At 36.8% G+C, this 19493-nt stretch overlaps 1 protein-coding gene across 1 annotated transcript; it reads left to right on the top strand.

Moving 5' to 3' along the window:
* On the top strand, nucleotides 1-19200 carry Kcna3 (potassium voltage-gated channel subfamily A member 3). The gene is made up of 3 exons (XM_048815146.1): nucleotides 1-3140; nucleotides 6291-6411; nucleotides 13456-19200. Exon 1 carries the CDS (start codon nucleotides 217-219, stop codon nucleotides 1534-1536), a length of 1320 nt encoding a protein of 439 aa, XP_048671103.1. The 5' UTR covers nucleotides 1-216; the 3' UTR covers nucleotides 1537-3140; nucleotides 6291-6411; nucleotides 13456-19200.
* The last annotated feature ends 293 nt before the right edge of the window (nucleotides 19201-19493 follow it).

Genomic DNA, 19493 nt, shown 5'->3' with positions numbered 1-19493 from the left:
GCCGACGGCGGCGGAGGCCAGCCTCAGGGCGGCTGTGGCGGCGGCGGAGGCGGTTGTGACCGCTATGAGCCGCTCCCGCCCGCGCTGCCGGCTGCGGGCGAGCAGGACTGCTGCGGGGAGCGCGTGGTCATCAACATCTCGGGGCTGCGCTTCGAGACGCAGCTGAAGACCCTCTGCCAGTTCCCAGAGACGCTGCTGGGCGACCCCAAGCGGCGCATGAGGTACTTCGACCCGCTCCGCAATGAGTACTTTTTCGACCGCAACCGGCCCAGCTTCGACGCCATCCTCTACTACTATCAATCCGGGGGCCGCATCCGCCGCCCGGTCAACGTGCCCATCGACATCTTCTCCGAGGAGATCCGCTTCTACCAGCTGGGAGAGGAGGCCATGGAGAAGTTCCGCGAGGACGAGGGTTTCCTGCGGGAGGAGGAGCGGCCCCTGCCCCGCCGCGACTTCCAGCGCCAGGTGTGGCTGCTCTTCGAGTACCCCGAGAGCTCGGGGCCGGCCCGGGGCATTGCCATCGTGTCCGTGCTCGTCATCCTCATCTCCATTGTCATCTTCTGCCTGGAGACGCTGCCCGAGTTCCGCGATGAGAAGGACTACCCGGCCTCGCCGTCGCAGGAGGTACTTGAGGCGGCCAGCAACAGCACGTCGGGGGCTCCCGCGGGAGCCTCCAGCTTCTCGGATCCCTTCTTCGTGGTGGAGACCCTGTGCATCATCTGGTTCTCCTTTGAGCTGCTGGTGCGATTCTTCGCTTGCCCCAGCAAGGCCACGTTCTCAAGAAATATCATGAACCTGATAGACATTGTGGCCATCATCCCATATTTTATCACCCTGGGCACCGAGCTGGCTGAGCGACAGGGCAACGGACAGCAGGCCATGTCCCTGGCTATCCTCAGGGTCATTCGCCTGGTGAGGGTCTTCCGCATCTTCAAACTCTCCCGCCACTCCAAGGGGCTGCAGATTCTGGGGCAGACACTGAAGGCTTCCATGCGGGAGTTGGGGCTGCTCATCTTCTTCCTCTTTATTGGGGTCATCCTTTTCTCCAGTGCGGTCTACTTTGCCGAGGCAGACGACCCCACTTCAGGTTTTAGTAGTATCCCGGATGCCTTCTGGTGGGCCGTGGTAACCATGACAACAGTCGGGTATGGAGATATGCACCCAGTGACCATAGGGGGCAAGATCGTGGGGTCTCTTTGTGCCATCGCTGGTGTCTTGACCATTGCATTGCCAGTTCCTGTTATTGTTTCCAACTTCAATTACTTCTACCACCGGGAGACAGAAGGGGAAGAGCAAGCCCAATACATGCACGTGGGAAGTTGCCAGCACCTCTCCTCTTCAGCTGAGGAGCTCCGAAAAGCACGGAGCAACTCGACTCTAAGTAAGTCGGAGTATATGGTGATCGAAGAGGGGGATATGAACCACAGTGCTTTTCCCCAGACCCCTTTCAAAACGGGCAATTCCACCGCCACCTGCACCACGAACAATAATCCCAACTCCTGTGTGAACATCAAAAAGATATTCACCGATGTTTAATATAAGATACGAGTGACATACTGTGCTAAGTATTGTGTGGAACGTGCCCCCTTGGTCTGTGATGCCCTTGTTTTGTACATTTCCAGACCATTCATCAAGGAAAGGACCTGAAGTAGTGGAAAGCACACTTCATTCTCCCCCTCCCTACTGCTTCATACTGAAACAGGTGCCTGTGTTGCAGGTGGGCTGCATTCTCTCAGCTCTCCTTTTGCCCCTCCCCCTCTCTCTTGATTTTTGTGATCAACAATCTTACATTAAACTTGTTTTCGAGTTACATGCCCTATTTAAAAAAAAAAAAAAAAGTACATCCTGGGAGGAAATGAAACTAAAGAACAGTTGGAGTAACTGTTTAACCTCAAAATTTAAAAGTAGTTGTTTCTTTACTAAGTAAAGAAGACAAATAACTTCAATGATGCTTTAGTTTGGTGGACCCTTCAACGTTATTTATTAAATATTTAGTTCAATTTCTACCGGCTGGGTATGTGGATGAGAAGTCTTAACTGGAACTATGACTGTAAACCCACCATAAGTTTGGTGTTTGACTGGAGTTTCTAGATGAATCCTCTCCTCCCAGAATCTTAAAGGTCTCTACAACTTTGAACAAAAGGAAATACCCCAAAACGTCCTGATCTAATTACCTTAACTCTTTGGGGCTTGCAATGCATTTTGAAAGTCTTTGGACTGACAGATTCTGGTGAAATTTATGCATATGTCCCAGCCAACATCTATCAAAGTCTAAAAACAGATGTTTTCAGTGCTGGTGAGAAACAAAAAAATTTCCTAATGCATGTGAGAGATAAGCTTCTTCAGTATCGCAAGAAGATTAAAGTGGCAGACACCCCTTCCAGCAGAAGTTACTAATTCGGACCTGACTGATGCAGTTCCCATAGCAACCCATGTTTCCTGGGAAACCCGAAAAAGGTTGTCATGGCATCTTTTGCTCTCTAGCCCCACCCCCAGCCCCTTCCGTTTCCACAGTAACCTTTCCAGATGGTTCCTACTTAACGTGATTTCATAAGGAAAACCACTATTTGAATAAACCGCACAAATAAAGTTAGGTCTGAGAATCTAAGGCGGTGAAAAGAACCAGGAAATGCATTTTTTTTTTTTGCTATGAAAATCATTGATGTTATTCCATAATGACTGAAAGAAGGAAAATATCATCTTTGGAATGTTACATGTAAACCACAATAAGACATGATCTGAATTAAATGCCAGGTGTTAGGTAATAATTTTAAAAGATGCTTCTCTACAGTTTTCTTTCCCCACGAAGTGACAAGCCAACAAATGGAATTTAAAAGCAAATGTAAAAGTGTTCTGTACATAAGCAAATGAGAGATTCCATGTTCCTGAAACTACTACAAGGGACCTTCAGATTTCCTCACTTAAAAAAAAAAAAATTACAAAGACAGGTCCTACAACCTGTCACCATCACAGCACTTGAAAAGCTAAATAAACTTCAAATATGTAAAGGATGCACATTTTTAACTGAGGGAATTACAGGCAATCAACGAAAAGAAGGATTGGGAAGAAACCAGACCTTGAGGGAACACCTGCAAGTGTCGGCCATATGCTAAGGGTTGCCTGCAGACAAACAGAATCAGGTGAGCACTGGGTGGTCCTTTGTACAGGGATCAAGGGAAATGTCATTCATATGTATATTAATGAGACTTCCAAAACCAATAATTTCATATCAATTATCTGCCAACTGGCTCTTAAAAGGTCATTTACAGCAACTGACATTTTTTCATATTGCCATTATCATTTGGTTTCATTGTTTATTGCAAAAGAATGAAAAAAATCAATTCTCTTCACAATAACTTTCACCCAAACTGAACTGAAAATTATTCCATTATTTTTACCTACTCACTTGGCTTCTGAACAACCTGTTTCTCCTTTAAAAAGAAAAAAAGGCAGAATCTTCAGTTGTTAGATTACTGGTTCGGTTTTCATTTACATAAATTATTTATTAGTATTCAGTAGTGCAGTTCTTTGAAACAAATGGTTAAAATTGAAAAAAGTAATGTTTTACTTAAATGTAATCATTTTGCATATGTATTATGTATATGTATGTATACACACACACACACACACAAATATACATTATGCACAATTGCCTTTTGGTTTTGATAACACATTACTATTCTGTCCTTTCAGAGTAAATGAGAGTAGACCTATCTTAAAGCTCATAAAATATTTTCAGGTTGTCAGAAGCCCACCTCCCTTATTACTTGTGCATTGGAGACAATGGGGAATAATGATTGAGACTATCGTAAGAGGGGGAAGAAGAAAGAAAAGACCAGCTCCCCCCGCACCAACAAACAAAATAGAGGCAAGAAATCTGTATGTACCCTGTCACGGGGTTGTTGTTTGTTCTTATCTAGGTGTATCTAAAGAGGACTCATGTATCTAGTTTCCTTTGTTTCTTGTTTGAGTTACTTTTAATGTTGATGTACTTTAATGAATGAATAGTAATGACCATATATTCTTTTTTTTGACCCATTTTGATAATAATGTTGGATATAATATAGCAATCATATAAAAATAATTTTTATCTGTTCCTAAAATATCTTAACATAAAGATGAGCAAAGTGCAGTGACAATTTTATTCCTGTTTATGCAAAGAATATAGAAACCTCAATTCATTCCATAAAGAAATTATAGCTATGCCATAGTTTTTTGTGTGACAGTAATTAAAAAGGGAACTTTTTTTTCTATCCAGAGAAATAGCACAGGTTTTGGGTCATAACTTTGAGAGTGTATATTGCTGCTAGTCGCCATATTGGATGCTCCTCAAAGGTTATAGGTTTGTGTTTTGATTTTTGGATAGTAGTACCTGGCACAGAATGTAGCACCTGGTATGTTTGTTGAGTGAATGCCTGTTATCTTACATTAATTCTATGTCTGGGCTTTGAATGAAGTGATTAAAAAGCATAAGCTGTGCAGTCATATTGCCAGGGTTTGAATCCTGACTCTGCTGTATGACCTTGAGCAAATTACATAACCTCTCTGTTCCTCAGTTTCCTTATTTGTAAAATGAGGATTGTAAGTAGCACTTTATATGTTTTTGTGAATATTACATGTTAACACAGAGCACTTAAAAAAATAATTGCATGGAATGCATCAGAGATTTTGCTAAGATTATATTTTGTGATCATTACTCACAAGCATTGTGTGATTAATGCAAAGCTTTGTGAATATGAAATACACAAATAATCAATGGCTTCCCATTTCCTTTGTAAATAACAGTAATAATTACCATTTGTTAAGGGTCAACCAAGCCCTGGACAGTTGTCAATTCTGCAAGGTAAGTGCCATTAACTTCATTTTAGGAGGATGAGAAATAGATGGCTGAAGTTAAATGATTTCCCTAAGATTCCAAGAGATCCAATGACAATTTAAAGTCAGGTCATTCTGGCTCCAAAACCCATGACTTATATTAAGTGATTTAAATATAAAATAGCAATAAGCCCCTTATGCTTTTAGGTTTGACTTCAGCCCATGTTACTAATGAATGAATTTATATAAAGAAAATACTTCAGAAACCTATTCATTCAGTAAATGAAAATTAACCCTTTCTTAATAATCAGATTTTTTATCCAGAAGGATCAAATATATTATTTAAATTGAATAAAAATATGGACTTTTCTAGCAGTAAAAGATTCTTTTCTTATGATTTGTTTATCTGGATTTAATCTTAGAAAGCATAATCAGTCTACTAGTGACACCTACTAAGACTATGGATATTTATCAGATTTGAGATAAACTTCCTGTTTTCATGTGTTTTAATCAACAATCGAAGATAGTCTTATGCAACTTATTGTTTTTCCATCTCCTTACATTTTGCTTAAGTTACTGAAGACCAGAGAAACACGCCAGAGAGCTGTGTAAACATGTTGACTCTCCCTTTATGAAGGGAGAAATTGCTCAGAACAGGAGGGTTGAAAGCTAAAGGAGATTGCCAGTTCCTTGAAATGTGTGACATTATTGCTTCACAAAACCACCCCCTGGATCCTTAAGAGAATCTGTGTGCTAAAAAACATTAGGATATAATTTTGCCACATGTACTAGCTGTAGCCTCCTCACTAAAGTCCGAAGTCATTTATGAAATAAAAGTAGATCATGATTTGGGCTTAGAGAAAAATGCTAATGAGTCACATTTGCCAATGCCAGTTAGCTTTGCCGAACTACAGGCTTCACTGGTGAGCTCAGTTGTGTGTTTTAGGGGTTGAAAAAGTAAACATATGTCAGTGTATAGTAAGAGATTCTGGTAAGGGGTATGACTGGATCCAGGCACATCCATCAGCACCTGGTGGGGGTGTATGTGTCCTGCAGCTGGTGAATCCAGAAAGAAACATGGAAGCTAACACTTGTTATGATTTTATTTTATTTTTTATGTTCTGAACTAAAGTTATACCAAACTCACATATCCACCAACTATGGTGACATAACCATAGACACCTACACAGATGAGAAAATGTTCTATCAGTTATTTCTAAACTTCTAAATAGAATTTCAGAATTGAAATTTTAAATGCACAGTCTGAAGAAATTTGAAGTTATGGTTTGTTTACGTAAAACTTGTTATTACATAAAACTTGCTATTTGCTTCTTTACAACCTACTCAAGTGATTACTTTGCTGATAGTAGATTAAATACAACATATAGAGTGTATACCAATAGTTTACTCCTGTGAGAGCCACAACTATTAATTTATTGACTTCTATACATTTAAAATTTCAACATTCTCTGCAGCAGTTCCAAGCTCTTCCCACCTCTCAGCTGTGAATAGAAGTGATAACCCCTCCCACTAAGAAATGCAGAGAAGCACACGTATCCCCCAGTCTGACGACTTACGGAAAACTGTGAGTTAGAGGTGAGGGGCATGAGAACGGGGAAGAGAGGATATTTAGGGATCACATTTTAGGATTTTTTTTTCTATTTTGTAATTGGTTGTTGCAAATATATATATATGAAATCACTTGTTTTTTAAACATCTTCAGGGAGTGGTTGGCAACCTTTGAAAAAAATGGTAAATCAGAGGAGGCAGGAAGAAGAAGGAAGGAGAAGTAACACAGAGCCCAACCTCACTGTTGTGACTCAGCTCTCAACTTCCTGCCAGAGAATGGCCATTACTATATAGCAAAAAAAAATGATATCAGTATTCTTTATATACTCATATTCAGCTTGTAAATATAACTAAATGATTCAGACTAGTTTTCGAAGGTTGATAGCTGGATGCCTTGGTTTTTAATGATGCCGTGAACTAATTTTCCAAATTGTAAAGAAATATACATTTTACAAAGAAATGTTTTCATGGTTTTTTCTCACTTTTCCTCCTTAGATTTCAAATTTGTACCGTCTCTTATCAAATGCCTTAAAGGAGAGACCTAGAAAAGAGGCTCCATCATTTTCTTGGGAACCATGTTATTTATGTTGTAACCTAAATAGTGCAGAATAGGAACTCTGTCCTGAAAAGAAAAAAAAAAAAACTGAGTTTCTAATCATTAATAAATAATATAGCAATTAGATGGTTAAAAATGATATTTTATCCTAGGTGAAGAATGTTGTGAATAAGTCTGTTCATGCAGGATTCTGTAGACACAAGGGTCATACCCCTTGTGGTGGTGAGGAGGGGAAGCTTTTTCTCCTCCAGTGAACTTCTAAGCCCACGCCCCTTGTCGGAGCACAAAGTCTCTTGGGAATCTGTTGAGATCCCCACTGATGTTTCTGTAGCCTTACACCTTACACCCGCAGTTTCCATCCTTTCCTCTGCTTGACTCTTCTTCCTGTGGCACCCTGAGTGATCCTTTTAAAACATTTGTCAGGTCATGTTACTTCTTTGTATCATCACCCACACAGAGTACAAACCGAAGGCGGTATAATGGCTTGCAGGACCCCACCTAACTCAGCTTCTCTTACTCTTTGGGCCTTGGTTGCCACTGTCCTGTGTAATCCTGTGCTGCACCCACACTGGCCTCCTTACTCTGGTTCCCTCACAGCAGGCAGGCTCCACCCTGGAATCTTTATACTTGCTGTTCCAAGGCCTAGAATGTTCTGAAATCAAATCTGATACCTTATGACATCACCTTCAGGTGTGTGACCTTCTCATTGAAGCTTTCCCTGGCCACTCTGTTTAAAATCACAATTCCATAATATTCCCTGTATCCTTTTTATGCTTAATTTTTCCTCTGATATATTAGATATTTCATTTACTTGTTTTATGGTCATTTTTTCCCCTTTCCTTCCACGAAGACATGAAGTTTTGTGTGTTCTTTGTGCTATATTCCCTAAGACTTGGAAATGCACCTGGAATACAGTCGGGATTCAACCAATATTTATTGGAGTGATCTATGAAAGAAAGAATCTGGTTGTCCCAATTGGAATTGTTTTTGTCCTCTGAAATTTTTGTGTTGTGCTTCATTTTCATTACTGTGTGGCTTATATTCCTCACAAGGTGCTGTGGATAAAATTCCTTATGTTCAGGTGACTGTGGAAGCTTCCATTCGGTAAAACATACTTCAGTACTACCCAGTTATAGGAATAAAATTCCTTCATGTAACTTAAACATTAGACATCGGCAAGGGTACCTGAAAGTTAGGCTGCTTCACAATAGCTAATGGAGTGCTTTTTATAAATGGTACATTACACAGCAGCATCAGAACAAATAATGTGTCCAAGAGACTTGTCTATCTAATAGACATTCAAAGAAACTTGCCTGTACGTTCACATTTGAATTCAGTTAATGATGAGTCCTAAAAATCCATGAGGTCTTCATTACTATGAAAGATGATTGAATTAGGCATTAGAGATTCACCAGTGAATCATGTTACAAAACTCTATCACTGATGTGGCCTCACCAGATAAAATCACTTATACTAAATACTTTTAAATGCAGTTATCAAGTAATATGATAGGTGTTTTAGTCAGCATTCTTGTTGCTGTGACCAAAAGACCTGACAAGAACAATCAGAGGAGGAAAGTTCATTTTCTCAGTTTCAGAGGTGTCAGTCCCTAGAAGGCTGACTCCATTGCCCGAGGTGAGGAAGAACAGCATGGCAGAAGTGCGTGACAGAAGAAGGCAGCTTAGGACAGACATGGCAGTCAGGAAGTAGAAAGAGCTCCACTGACCAGGGACAAAATATACACCCTAAAGCTATATACCCGTGACCTATCTCCTCCAGCCATATCCTACCTACCTTCTGTTACCACTCAGTTAATCCATGTCAGTGGATTAAGGCACTGTTTGGGTGGAGGCTCTCTTAACCCCATCATTTCTCCTCTAAACTTTTTGCATTGTCTAAAACGTGAGCTTTGGGGGGGACACCTCATATCTAAACCATAAAAGTCAGTTGTGTTTTACATGAAAGGAGACGAGGGACATTTCACCCATGAAAAATAAGTGCAGATTGTTAGAGTGCTTTAATATTGGCAAAACTTAGACTGCTTCAGCAACCTAGTTGTATATGTTGGTGTTGGGGGATTCCTGGAAGCTCTGGAAAAGTGAAATGTATAATATAGAATGATGGAAACTAAAGCATTGGTTTGAGTACTGCAGATAGCACCATGATCTTAGGTAATATTGTGACAGATGTACTTTCCTCTGTGGCATGAAAGGAGGATTCTCCTAATATGAGTAAAGAGCAAGTTTCTCCACACCCCTTCTGAATTTCTGCTTTACTGGATTTCTTAGGCAAAACAGACCAAAGAATGACCTGGCTATTGCCTCTGCACATCCAAGTAGCACGGTTTCCTTACCAAATGTGTCAACAGATTGGAAATTGATATGCTTGAGTTTATATGTAGTCCAATAGCAGTTAGGATTTTTTTTTTCTCTTTTTATCAGTTCATCAGTTAAGCCCACATAGGAATTCTGAGGATAAATGATTAGGGCTTTTTTATGACACAAAATAGAGAATTAAAATTAGTGCTTTAATTTCTTATTTTTTTCTGGTTTTGGATGAGGGATTTGTGACATTATTTATTTTTATTATTTAATTCAACATGGACTTCACTGGATAGTAAAGAGACAACCTCAAGTGTCATTGCATTTTTAGTTATTTCATGTAAGACTCCCAAACAATAAAAATCAGATATTCACTAGTACACAATCTCTATAAAAAATCATGATGAAAAGCATGCTAAATAAGATTTCCAGAGGGAAAAAAAATTACTGGACAGGCAAGATTCATAGAGGTAATTTCTCCAAGTAAGAACTGTTTTGCTTTATGTTTATGTTCTGTGGACCTTTTGCCTGCAAACATTTAACTGATTTCAAAAGAGAAATTTATTTTACCATGTAACTGTGAATGACACCTATTACTAAACCTAATTATTGCTCAAAGTAGTATTGATTATATTTTAAAGCTCATTTTCCCATGGTGTTGTAGTTAGTTTTTCCCCTGACATGACCAAAAGGCCTGACAAGAATAATTAGAGGAGGGAAAGTTTATCTGGGGGCTCATAGTTTCAGAGGTCTCAGTCCACAGATGGCCACCTCCATATCTCTGGACCCAAGGTGAGGCAGAATATCATGACAGAAAGTGCACAGCTGAGGAAAGCCATTTGGGAAATGGGAATTAGGAAACAGAGAGATTCTCCACTACAAAATGTGTGCCCCAGAGGCACACCCTCAGTGACCCACTTGCTATAGCCACACCTTTCCTGGCTATAGTTACCATCCAGTTAATTCCCAGCAGGATTATTTCACTGATTGGGTTAAGGTTCTCATAACCCAGTCATTCATCTCTTAAGTTTCTTTCATTCACCTCTTAACTTTCTTTCATTCATCTCTTAACTTTCTTTCATTCACCTCTTAACTTTCTCTCATTGTTTCACACACAATGAGGGGGACACCTCATATCTAAGCATAACACATGACTTCCCAGCTTTTGACAAAGTTCACATCTTAGCATATTACTAACTTTAATGACTAAGTGAGTTTAAATCTATTTTGCCCGCCAAAGTACATAATTTTCTAGACCCCAATCAGAAAATTGTATGCAATGACCAAGAAATCTTACTAGTCTTTGTGTTTACTCACTGTTTAGTTAGTAGAATTTGTAGAACTTATTGGTGTGCTGCTAATTCTAAGAAATTTAATAGTTGTTGCAGTATAGACACATTAAAACAAAGTTCCCGTAAATCTACATGTTTCAAACTGACTTCAACAATTTCCTCATAAAATACAAATTAGTGAGGCCAATAGTTAATGAAGCTGAGTCTCTTTTATTTAGGTCTTGGTGGAGAATTAACTTCTTCACAACTGATAATTATTGAAATTTGTTCTTATCCTCTTTTCTTGCTTTATATGCTAAAACATTCATTTGATCAAATATATTTGATTATAGATCACCATTTTCTACTATATCTCTTTTCTCTCATTTTTTTTAATGGAGTGATTTTTTTTTTTTTTGGTGGCACTGAAGATTGAACCCAGAGCCTTGCACATTCAAGGCAAGCACTCTACCAACTGAGCTATATCCCCTGCCCTTGATTTTGATAATGTACTCAGATGTTCATTATTTTCCTTTCAACCCACTTCTTAGCCACTAGGATAAACATCATGATTAGTATTCAGATCTTACTTATATTTTTGGTTTCTGATGAAGTACAACTCCCTCCACACCTATAATCTACTAGAATGCCATAATATACCAAACTTATTTAATAATATCAAGATCATTGAGAGGCAGGTATTAACACAGAAGGCTAGAAAAGAAAGGCCCAATCCCTTATATAAAAGGGATGGAACACCAGCAGGTCAAGTGTAACTTACCAGAACCATTGCAGTAGTGAGCAAAGACCAGGCAGTAACATCAATGCCAGATCATTCATAGTACTTTTATTTTCTTGTTAGTAGTCTTTAATAACTATTACGCCATTGTAATATTCAAACTCTCATAGTGAATCCAGACGTATGAGGAAAGCTTTAGTAGGTGATTGCCCAGCACACAGTAGGTGTGTAGTATTTAATTTCCATTAGAAGCACACTCACATTACAGATCATCATCTTTGGGTATGTGGTTGGGAGACATCTGCTAAAACCAGGAGTATACATGGGAAACGGTCTTCTCTGTCTACTACAGTAGATAATATTCACATATTGAAGCCTGGATTTAGCATTCTATTTTTGTCTTTGTAAGTATCCTTTATATTATATAACTGGTAAGTTTCTCGAGTGTATAAGTATGATTTTAATGTATCCTCTATTCATTCAACATATATTCACTGAGGACTTCTTGTGTATTAGGTGCTGAAAAGTGGTAAGGATGTATTCATCCATTTTATATCTAAAGCATGTATTGTGTGCCAAAGACTACTCTGGATTCTAGATATAGCAGTAAACAACACTGTCATGTTCTGATATTTTTTTTAAATTACTGTCTATAAATTTTTTTTTAGTTTGTGGGAGGAGCACCAAACCTGTCACCCTTATTTTTTAGTTCTCCACAGACCTGATGTTGTTCTAGTTCATGATTCTTTAAAGTGGCCCATACCTGTGCAGAGGTCATATTTTAAAGTATCAGTAGATTTGAAAATTATTTGTAATAAAAAGAAACTAACTATAGGCTAGCATCCTGTGGCTCTAGAACATGGCTCTCATCAGTACAGGACTCATTCTGAGACTGGCTGTCTGTCTCCCTCACTCCCTCTCTCCCTCTCTCTGCCTCTTTTTTCTATCCATTTAGAAGAGTTCTCATCTTAGGTAACCATAGTAGGATGATCAGAAAAGAAGCATACCCTCAGAAATACATTTAGAAGATTAATACATGTATTTTTATAAAAATCAGTGGACACTCAGAACCTCTCAGATGGTTCTAAGAAGGAGGATAAATTTTCATGTTCAGAAAGCCAGTTATCATACAAGGCTGGATCAAATTTGGGCATCATTATTAATGAAAAAGAATGTATAATTTCAGATAATTTGAAATTTTTTCTAACTTAAAAGTATTTGACATGTGGTTAATACCTTTAGGAAATTAAATTGATTGAACTTTTCTTTTTTATTAATTTTTTATTTACATATGACAGCAGAATGCATTACAATTCTTATTACACACATAGGGCACAATTTTTCATATCTCTGGTTGTATACAAAGTACATTCACACCAATTCATGTCTTCATACATGTACTTTGGACAATAATCTACATCACATTCCACCATCATTTCTAACCCCATGCCCCTCTCTTCTCCTCCCACCCCTCTGCCCTATCTAGAGTTCCTCTATTCCTCCCACACTCCCCCTCCCTACCTCACTATGAATCAGCCTCCGTATATCAGAGAAAACATTCTGCATTTGTTTTTTGGGGATTGGCTAACTTCACTTAGCATTATCTTCTCTAACTCCATCCATTTACCTGCAAGTGCCATGATTTTATTCTCTTTTATTGCTGAGTAATATTCCATTGTGTATATATGCCACATTTTTTTAACCATTCGTCTATTGACGGGCATCTATGTTGGTTCCACAGTTTAGCTATTGTGAATTGTGCTGCCATAAACGTTGATGTGGCTGTGTCCCAATAGTATGCTATTTTTAAGTCCTTTGGGTATAGAAAGAGGAGAGGGATAGCTCCGTCAAAAGGTGGTTCCATTCCCAATTTTCCAAGAAATCTCCAAACTGCTTTCCATATTGACTGCACCAATTTGCAGTCCCACCAGCAGTGTATGAGTGTACCTTTTCCCCCACATCCTCGCCAACACTTATTGTTGTTTGTCATCATAATAGCTGCCATTCTGACTGGAGTGAGATTAAATTTTATTGTGGTTTTGATTTGCATTTCTCTAATTGCTAGCGATGATGAACATTTTTTCATATATTTGTTGATTGATTGTATATCATCTTCTGAGAAGTGTCTGTTCAGGTCCTTAGCCCATTTATTGATTGGGTTATTTGTTTTTGTTTATTCAACAGATTCCTGAAGAGCCCCACATAAAGAACTGTAGAGCAGCACTAACCAGTGGAATACTCAGTTTTGAATTGCCTGGATCAAGAATGCAGTGGCAGTTAAACCACTGAGGGTGGTGATCTGTCTGCCAGCACATATTTTCATTTCAATTGACATTAAATAATATGTGTCTAACATATGCTTTACATGAAGAAAATGGCTCAGAGCTGGAGGATTCTCTTCATATTATGTGCAGTATAAAAGATACTGGTCAAGATACAAAGAAGAATGTTAAATAAGGTACCATTTCAACCTTTTGACATTTTGATGAAAGCTATTCATCTGAAAACTATAATCAGTGTTACAGATGAAGAAAATCTAAATGTTTGGTTCTAACAAGCTAACTATTACTGTTTTATTTTGTTTTTAATTAATTACCAGACTGTATTTAATCATGAGATACATGTGTTGTGTTCTGTGTTCTGAGTCATGTGAAGTTTGATTTTGCAAAGATGTGCTTTGTACCAAAGGCTCCCATACATAGAGCAGCCCATTTACATGTAATAAGTGAAGTCTACACTGTGCCCAGATAAATAATATTAAAGACAGACTTGCCCAAAAGAAATGTGCCTTGCTCAATTAAACATTCTTTTATTTTTTAATTCAAAATTATAGATTTAAAAATTAGTCATATGGGTAGGTTTTAGTTGATCTTAACATCATGGAAATATATTAGTACTTACTATATGTTTGTCATATATTAACTAAAATTTTAACATTTAATTGATACTTTTAAACAGTTCATATATAATGTATTAATTCAATTTTATTTTCATGGGATGTTTGATGTAGTGAGACAAAGCACATTCCAAAAAGCTATACATATATATATACATATATATATACTTATATATTTCATCTGATGTTTATAGCTTTTCCTTCAAAATTATAAGTGGAAAAGATTCCTTGACTCATTTCTATTTTTATATTCTTTTAGAAATTGAGCTCTTTTTCAACTAAAAGGAAAAAAAAAACAAGATTTTAGTTGGAAAAGAGATTTAGGAGGTCATGAAGATCGTTTCCTATTTGGGGACATTTCACTTCTGTGCCATTATCAATGTATTTACTGTGACATTTCAGCAGAATGGTAGCTATTTGTATATTATTTGATAAGCCTTATGGAAAGTCAAACTGTGAACATTTAGTATATAGAATCTAGTATATGGAAGACTTTTTTCATTTCCATATTTTATTTTCAAAATACATCTGAATAAGCACATAAATAACCACTCTCCTGTTACTTAAATACATAACAATGCTAAATTATGATAAGAACACTTATGGAATTTTAATTTCCATAAAATTATTTCAGTGACAAAGCCAATATTTTAAAAACTTTTTGGTGCCCTATAGAAGGAAATGCAGGTGGTGAATTTCGTTAATATATAAGAATCATTAACTAAACAATCATACACCTACTAGCAGCAAAACAGATGGATAGGAGGTACAATCCAGGTAACTTTCTTTGAGGCAATGTCTACAATGTATTTTTCACAATCTGCTGGTAATTTCTTTGTGATCAAAATTGAAGCCTAGATCACGATAGGAAAAAGTGAAGTAAAGGAATGACAACTATCTCAAATGTGAGCTATGTGAACCTTCAATCATGATGATTTGTGACTAAAATATAGCCCCCACTTTATTTTTTTTTTCTATGTTAGCCCATGTAGTAGAGATACTGTCCCAGGAAACAGCCAGTCCATGGCAGCCAACTTAATCCTCATAACTGACGATCACAGACTGGTGGGCAAGAAAATAATCTATAACAGCAATGGGGACGATTGAAACAAACTGATCAACTGTGTGATAGGAGTTCTAGACATTCAGATATTTTAGAAAGGATTGGTAGGTATTACAAAAATAGACACAAAAATTGCCTTCATAAATCACCAGTGGCACAACTTATAGTATATATCATATCTGAGTCATTATCATAAGCTACAGCTTACAATAAAGACAAAACCTGAACTTTTACAGTAAAAGCACAGAATAGTATCAAATGAGAAACCTGTCACACCAGATACAGAGTGGAAATAGTACCAGCCTAGATAATGGGAGACAGAATTCTTGCTCACTTCCTACCTGTGGGACCCTAGGTAAGACAGTAACCATTGCTAGGCTTCAGTCTGCCAGGTGTGCTGGTTCAGTAATCCCCAAAGCCCTTTTCAGCCTCCAAACCTTGTTATGCACATTTCTTGAAAAAATGCTTTGAAGAATGCTATCTTTTGCATTTCTGAAGAAAAGAATAAATTGAAATAAGATTTAAGCCTTCAAAGTATCAAGTTGATCATTCTTCAATTGGGTGTGAGAAGAGGAAATAGGATTCTTTATCCTCTAAGAATTTTTACTCATCTGTAATGGGAACATGAAAAGGTAAAGAAGAAATCACTGGTGAAGGGAAACAGATTAATAGCTAGAAAGTGGGGAAGATATTTGTTAAATATATGTTCAATATAATTTGATGTTAAGGTGATTTTCAAATTGTATTTGAAATGCTAAAATGGTTCAGAGCTTTATTGCACACTCAAAATTTTACGTTTGGAGTAGGGGAAGGTGGAAGAAAGAGTAATAGGGATCTCTTGATTCTTTTTACACAAGAAAGCTTTTAAGCAGGTAAATGGCTCTGCCAGTAACTCTCAATTACCCCAAGAAAGTCCCTTTAACTTCTCAGAGCCCCAAATTCTTTGCCTGTTAAGTGAAGAAGTTAAATCTAGTAATCTCTGTTTCTTTTTATCTTCAAAAATTCTACGACACTTTAAGATGGCTATAATTTATGCATACATGTACATGTTGCCCCCGCCCCCGTCGCTAAGATGCCACATCTCTCTACTTACGTGACTAAACAGATTGCAAATCCAAATGTTCATGTTTCTACTTTTACTAATTGACCTCAACAAGACATTAAAAAAGGTAAATCTTATTTTCATTCTGACCATAGCTTACTTATGATTTCTTATTTTATCTTGGAATACAGAGTTAGTTACCTAAACAGAATGTCTGTTCAAGTTACTCTTTAAATTTTTGTAGTTTAATAAACATTTAGCATATCAGAATCAAAATATTGTGCTCACCAATGAACTATAGCTGATTGTAAGGTACATCTTTGTCACACTTAAAAGTTAATCCCCTTTTGGTCCCAGAAGCAATGACTGTAGTATAACATAAAACTTTGCGAATTTATCTGGATACAAAGGAGGCCTAATAGAGCCAGATTGTAACTAATTTTGCTCAGGAGTGAGAAATAAAATTCAGGGATAACCCAAACACTTTTGCTTGGCATTAGCGGACAGTTAAAAAAAGAAGGGTAATAGCTTTTGCACAACAAAGTTAACAGGTAACTGTACCCACTGACAAACAGGATATATTCTGGATGCTGGTTTTATGGTAGAAAGAGGTTAGGTTAGAAGAATGCTAGAATTTGGACACTAGAGAAATTATTAAAATGCTAGCAATCCATTTGATTAATACAGAAATATTTTGTCATACTGAGATTATTTGTCCAGAAGTTTAGTCTTATATCCCTTCCATTCAGAAAAGGGGGCAATTTTTAAAGGCCTCTGTCATAATAGGAAATGTATATTTTGACTAGTGGAGAAACTAAGTAAAACATTTAATCTAATAATTTTGAGTTTTGTGAATCTGAATTTTCACTTTAGGTGTAATTGAATGTCTTATGTGTTAGTGTTAATGATCTTTGTGAGAAGTGATTTCCATGTTTTTTTAAAAGTTGGTGAAATTTGCAAAGTGGTGATTCTGGCATATTGTGTTAATAATACTCTATCTTTCAACCATTTGTGAACTGTGTACTAAACAAACCATAGTAGTATCTCTTCTGGTAAATTGTTTCTATGGTGTGATCTCTTAATGCTGGGTTTGGGGTGGGGGAGGTTAAGTATTTAGTTTCATCATCAAATTGTCAAAGTGTTTTTCTTAAATGCCATAAAATTGTGTGACTATAAACCAAATTTAAAAAATCCTCTTTTTTTTTTTTTAATTTTAAGGGCCTTGTATAGACCATTATGGGAACTACACCATAAAATGGTATCATTTATGTTAAAAAGTTTATATATATATGTGTGTGTATATATATATATATGCACATGCACACACACAAGGGAAAGCAAAACAGTGTAGTTTGTAGAATTTCTATGTAATATGCAAAATGTTATAAGAATGGTTTTGAAATACCAGAGATGGTAATTATGCAGTGATCAGAATAACAAATACCACTTCAAGTTTTTCATTTATTTACGTAGAACATCTATATTCTACTTTGTAAAGATCATGCCTATATTGTATTTAATTTCTAAAACATCCTCATGAAGTGTTAGTTCCACCTGAAGTTTAGAGATTGAACAATCTAAGTTTAGAAGGCTCAAATGACTTGTCCAAGATTGTTTGGTCAATAAGTGGCTCTAGATCTCATGTTCTTTAGACTTTCACTCTCTGTCATTTTGTATTCATCCTATTTCTGCCTTTATGTTTAAAACTTTGACTAAAATTTAATTTTAAAAGAAATTTGGAAAATTTGAGGGTTTGGTGAAAATGCATTGCTGCTATTATCAACAGACCTTTTTAGATACTTCCAAACTAGTCCTTCACCAGGAATATTCCACCTGAAACTTATTAAGTTCACTCACCCTGACCATAGACAGTAGATTCCTTTGATATTGAAATGCTAGACTGAAAAATGATCTTCTTCACTGATCTAATTTCCTTTTTAAAAATCCACTATAATTACTGATTTCTGAACAGTTGAAAGAAGCAATACAAGAAACTGTAGCCATTCTGATACAGAGAGAAAAAAATTACTAGAACCACCAAATTAACCATATTCTAGACTCTTATTTCTCATCACACACTTTCTGTGATTAGGAGAGTACAAGGAAGGAAAAGTGGGGAAGAAAATTATATTTTAAGAAAACTCATATTTTCTGTAATTATATAAAAAGATTTGATTATCAAGTATTAAGGTAGCAGTATTACTAACATTTAACCATAGTTCAAATATTTGTTAAACTTTCTCCACATATTTGAAAATGCACTTAAGGGTTTTCCCAGCTAAAATCTGATGACTGCTCAGTTTGAATGTGGAGAATATTCATGCATTAATCTAGGACAAATACATTTTTATTCCTTTTCAAACAACAGGTAGGCACTGTTAATGCTTTCCCTTGTAAATCAACAGTCTGTGATACATTATGTACTTTTACTGACTCGCAATGCAATGCTACTGTGAATATTTAAGTGAACATGTGCTTATTATATAAGAAATTAAAATTTTCTAACCTTAAAGTTAGTTCTCTTCATCAAATAGATAAGTCAAACAAGTACTATTTTGTATGGAATGAAGTAATAATCATTCTTAATTATAATAACAAATAATGGAATTCTGAATATGATGTAAAACCAAACATACGTTTTTTAATTTTTTCTATATTCACTTTTTTTGACATTGGTTTATGTTAATTTATCACATATTAATGTAAAATTAAAATAAGCTCGTATACTATGTTCTCTGATGTTCTTGTTATAATTGTGGGCCTTCTGTTAAGTAAACAGCAGTAAATGCCTGTGAGTTTTGATTTTCTGATGTTTTCATCTAATCCATTTTTAAATTTGTCATTGGATTTAAAGTATTTTCATTGCAAATGTTACATACATAATTCAATAAAAGACCCCCCAAAAAATCTGGTTACTCATACCAATAATTTTGAATGGCTCCTTTCCTTTCCTTGTTTTTGCAAAAGAGGAAACACCAAAAGCTGGGCTGTCATCAACAGCTCAAGCATCAGCTGCCATTGTGAGAGCTCCACAGACTGTCGTGTGTCCTCACATGAAGACTTCTGTGCATTACACTTAGCAAGCCTTGTGGATATCGGCACTCCTGGGTTTCTTCCATTGCCTCCTATCTTACACTCAGGGGACCAGTAAAATCTCAAGGAAGAAAAAAAATTATTTGCAATAAAGCTGTGCCCTTATACTTTGTGCCAGTCATTGAAGA

Source organism: Marmota marmota, unplaced genomic scaffold (genome assembly GCF_001458135.2).
Source record: "Marmota marmota marmota unplaced genomic scaffold, marMar, whole genome shotgun sequence".
Classification (NCBI taxonomy): Eukaryota; Metazoa; Chordata; class Mammalia; order Rodentia; family Sciuridae; genus Marmota; species Marmota marmota.
This window is presented reverse-complemented; position numbering and strand designations above follow the sequence as displayed.